The 4993-nt window shown below is 37.1% G+C and overlaps 1 protein-coding gene across 1 annotated transcript; it reads right to left on the bottom strand.

Moving 5' to 3' along the window:
• Nucleotides 1-742: 742 nt before the first annotated feature.
• Nucleotides 743-4709, bottom strand: LOC113248257 (olfactory receptor 52E8-like). The gene has a single exon (XM_057316910.1). The coding sequence runs from the start codon at nucleotides 3952-3954 to the stop codon at nucleotides 2992-2994; it is 963 nt and encodes a 320-aa protein (XP_057172893.1). The 5' UTR covers nucleotides 3955-4709; the 3' UTR covers nucleotides 743-2991.
• Between the last annotated feature and the right edge of the window lie 284 nt (nucleotides 4710-4993).

Genomic DNA, 4993 nt, shown 5'->3' with positions numbered 1-4993 from the left:
TATATGATAAAGTATATACACCATTGTTGGCAAAATCCTTCAGTGAATGCCCAACCACACTTTAATTCTACTTCATGACTCTCCAAAACATTACACTGTCTTAGATCAAAAGTCCTACTTCGGAAATAACTACTGCTCATTTCTACTTTCCTTCAACTTTCCCCCAATTCCCATGTCCTCAATGATGGCCTTCTTTATAAAGCATCCAGATACCATCTCTATGTGTTTTATTTTTATATCACTGCTATTATAACATACACATTTTTCCCCTTGGGTTATGTGTTTCCTGCCTGTCCCAATATTTTCCCAATTTTTTATTGTCGTAGAATATACATAACATAAAATTTACTGTCTCAACCATTTTTAAGTGTACAGTTCAGTAGAATTATGTACATTTATATTGTTGCACATCCATAACCACCATTAATCTCCAGAATTTTTCATTTTGCAAAGACTAAAACTTTGTATCCATTCAATAATAACTCCCTATAACCCCTTCACCCTATCCCCCGCCAACTACCATTCTAGTTTTAATTTTTTTCTCTCTTCTTTTCTCCCATGCCCCAACCTCTGGTAACCACCATTCTACTTTCTGTTACTGTGAGTTTGGCTTTTTTTTTTTTTTTTTAATTCCATATAAAACGGAAACCACGCAGCATTTATCTTTATATGACTAGCTTATTTCACTTTAGCATGATGTCCTCAGCTTCATCCATGTGCTTGCAATGGCAAGATTGCCTTCTTTTTTTTTTTTTTTTTTTTTTTTAAGATTTTATTTATTTATGTGACAGAGAGACAGCCAGCGAGAGCGGGAACACAGCAGGGGAGTGAGAGAGGAAGAAGCAGGCTCCCAGCAGAGGAGCCCGATGTGGGACTCGATCCCGGAACGCCGGGATCACGCCCAGAGCCGAAGGCAGACGCTTTAACGACTGTGCTACCCAGGCGCCCCTGCCTTCTTTTTTTTTAATTTCTTTTATTTTAATTTACATTTTAGTTAATATACAGTGCCATACTGGTTTCAGGAGTAGAATTAGGATTTCCTTCTTTTAAGGCTGCATAAATTCCATGTATGATTTAGTTTCCTACTAGGAAGTGACCAGAGAGATTCCATGGCTAAGTCAGGGGGTATTTGGTACCTCATTACTTTAAGGGATAAAGAATATGAAATTAAATCATACATGTGAAATTAATTGGATGATTATAAAAACTTGTGGACATGTTAGTTCTTATTGTTTCTCCTCTACTGTTACCTCAATATTAACTCTTCTCACTGAGATTGAATAATCATCATTAATAATATACTTCAAAAACATTTGTTTTGTATATTAAATTAACAAAATCACCAGGAATGTGGTGAATTGGGTGATTAGTATTGTAACTTCTGAAGTTAAATCTGACTGACTTTAATCTTATTTACCATTCTTTCTTTCCTGTTGCCATTTTTGAAAACCAAGAATGCATTTTTTATACTGATTTCATCCACTTCAGAAACCAAATTTTCTAAGGTTCTTTACAATTCAATTTCTTTTTCCATCCCCTTTCTTATATTTGCATTTTTGATGTTCACGAGTAATTTTCTTTTTTCTTCTTACATATTTCAGTGCCCAACAAAAGCTATCTTGTTAAAAACAGATAAATAAGTATTCATCCTTGCTGTCTCTTGCTACTATATAGCTAAAGGATACCCTACGACTCTCTCCTATTTCACACCAGATACCTTGTCTTTATTTGCATTACCACTATCTAAATTCTAGTTCTTCTTGAGTCATAAAGATATCTGAAAATTACCTTTGTGCTTCACTAATTGTCAATATCTTATCCTTTCTAAATCTAGTGTGAGACAAGACTTTTCAAAAATTCCACACAATAATTTTACTCACCACTTCATAGACTCCAGTGCTACTCAATTTTCTTTCTTTCTTTTTTTTGATTTTTTTTATTATATTATGTTAGTCACCATACAGTACATCCCTGGTTTTTGACGTAAAGTTCGATGATTCATTAGTTGCGTATAACACCCAGTGCACCACGCAATACGTGCCCTCCTTACTACCCATCGCCAGCCTATCCCATTCCCCCACCCCCCTCCCCTCTGAAGCCCTCAGTTTGTTTCTCAGAGTCCATAGTCTCTCATGCTTCATTCCCCCTTCTGATTACCCCCCCTTTCTTTATCCCTTTCTTCCCCTACTGATCTTCAATTTTCTATACAATAAGCATCAGACCACTGAATGCAGCTTTTAATCGTTCCAAAATATGACTCCAATTGTTAGGTAAAATTATCTCTTTTTATTGTCTGTGTTTTAAACCAAACTGCTTTATTAGTTGTTGAAAAATATTCCCTTTTAAAATTTTATTTGTTCAGTAAGCATTTTTTAACTCCACGAAGGGCTATCCAGATGACACAGTATTAAATTTGCCAGTTCAAGAATGAGGGTGTATGCTATAGGGATTAGTCTTATAAGGAGCTTCACAGAATCAGGAATTTGAGAGCACAGAAAGGCGGAAAAAAACAAAAGATCTAGTCTAATTTCCACCTTTTTCTTGCAAAGGCTTTAGTAAAAATTATACTACTTATTTTTAGGCAGTATTTTATTACTTATAGAAACATTTTGCATTTCACTCAATTCTGACATTGAGTATGTGATCTCTAGTTGAACACCTCTATTAAAGAAATCTTATTATCACCTGTAAGAGATCTAGAACGCCATACAGTTTTAGCAGAAAGTTATTTCAGTGAATCAAAGTTCTCCCCCTTGAAATTTACTCTTGTATGTAATATTCTATGCCAGGGGTCAATAGAGGATATCATTGCAAGTACACATTCAGACACACAGACACATACAGGCCTCCAACAATTACAGACAATATGTTTTTCTGAATACACACACACACACAATTAATTTTGGTGAAAGAAATTTATATTAATTTTATCATAAATTTTGGTCTTTTCAGACTCTTTACCTTCATAACCTGAATGAATTACCCCTCATTCTATCTTTTTTCAACAAAGAGGCTCTGTACCCGTTCCTGAATCTGCTTGGTTCTGATGCCATAAATGACTGGGTTGAGGGCAGGGGGTATGACCACATAGAGATTAGCCAGGAGGATATGGATATACTGGGGGATGCCATGACCAAAGCGGTGAGTGAGGAAGGAGAAGAGAGCTGGACCAAAGAAGGCAAAGATGACACAAATATGGGAGCTACAGGTATTCAGAGCCTTTAGGCGGGCATCTTGGGAGGGGAGGTGGAAGACAGCATATAAGATCCTAGCATAAGAGATAATGATAAGAATCACATCCAGAAACAAGATAGAAATATTCCCAAGACCATAGTAGACATTGGCATTAATGCTGGCACAAGCTAGACATGCCACTCCCATGTGCTCACAATAGGTATGAGGGATGATTCTATGTCCACAGTAAGGCAGCCTCAGGAGGAGAAAAATGATGGGAGCAATCATGCATAAGCTTCTTAGAACTACCACCACAGCAATCACACCAATGACTCTGTTGGTGAGGATCAGACTGTACCTGAGGGGGTTGCAAATAGCTACATAGCGATCAAAACCCATGGCAAGAAGTACAATGCTCTCCATGACTGTAAAAAAATGTACAAAAAAGACTTGAGCAACGCAGCACCCAAAGCACAGCTCCTGAAGGTTGAACCAGAAGATACCCAGCATCTTGGGGATGGTGGTAGTAGAGAGACTTAGGTCAATCACTGACAGCATGGCCAGAAAGTAGAACATGGGTTGGTGAAGGCTATGTTCAGTCCAGATAACAAACAGAATGATAACATTTCCAACAAGAGCGATCAGATACACAGCACAGAAGGGAAATCCAAGCCAGATTTGTGCAATTTCCAACCCTGGAATCCCCAGCAATAGGAATGAAGAAGGGTGGGATTCAGTGACATTGAGAGAAGACATTCTTCTGTAGGCTGACAATGGCATGATTTTCAAAAGTTGTCGCTGTTTCCCATTGGACAATTCATCCACATTAAACTGAGATCTACAAAAATTAAAAATAAAAATATTTCCTAACAAAGGATTTCCAAACAAAGGAAATACGTTTTTCTAAAGGACTTTGATTCTTTCCCCTTTTTCAGCTCTCCATAAATAATTCCAGTATCATTCCTGACCTGCACCACAAGTCTGAGGGGCTAACGTGCCACGTAGAAGCTAACACTGTGTCTTTCTTGAAATTATGGGTTCAGAGGAATTAAATGCACTATATAAATTCTATTAGAAGATGATAAAATTGAGAATAATAAAAACCACCACAATAATCATCATAGGTACAGCAACAGACATTGTTGCTGTCATTATTTGCAATATTATCTCATTTAGTTCTCCCCCACAGTTCCATAACACAAGTTCTGCTGGTATCTGGTTTATGGAAGAGAGAGGTTTTGATAAGTTCATTAACTTCCCATTGCTTACTATGCTAATAAACAGCAGAATCAAGATGTGAAATTAGGCGAAACTAAGATTTGTGACACTGATGTGAACCTATCTTTGCAAACTTGTTAGTGGAGGTAGTGAAAGGAGGGAGAAAGAAAATAAGGAGTAGGGAAATAAAGGCCCTAGAATAACCAAACTACCTCAAAGAAGAATCTGGAAGATTTGCAATATCAGCTGTTGAGATTTTCTACAAAACTGGGTTGATTATGGCAGTGTTACTGTGAAAAAAAAAAAGAAGAAAGAAAAAGAAACAATGGAACAGAACTGAGAATCTAGCAACAAATCCACATAATTCTTAGGGTCCAGATACCTAAAATTAAGGTATTCCCAAGTAGGAAGTTAAGATAAATTGGCAAGGAGGAATGATAATCTTCTCCAGATATTCTTTCCGAAGACCCTGTTGACTTCTATGGCTTTATATTCTGATCTGTGCTCTGGAGCTGGCTACACAGCAAAGTTTGAGGGCACAGTTCCTCATACTGTCTTCACTTCTGACATCAACTGGAAGTTCAGGAAGTTCCCCAAACTA

This window comes from Ursus arctos, unplaced genomic scaffold (genome assembly GCF_023065955.2).
Source record: "Ursus arctos isolate Adak ecotype North America unplaced genomic scaffold, UrsArc2.0 scaffold_22, whole genome shotgun sequence".
Classification (NCBI taxonomy): domain Eukaryota; kingdom Metazoa; phylum Chordata; class Mammalia; order Carnivora; family Ursidae; genus Ursus; species Ursus arctos.
This window is presented reverse-complemented; position numbering and strand designations above follow the sequence as displayed.

Excerpts from the sequence above, each read along its gene's own strand:
- LOC113248257 (XM_057316910.1), bottom strand. The coding sequence starts at position 3,954 with ATGCCATTGTCAGCCTACAGAAGAATGTCTTCTCTCAATGTCACTGAA.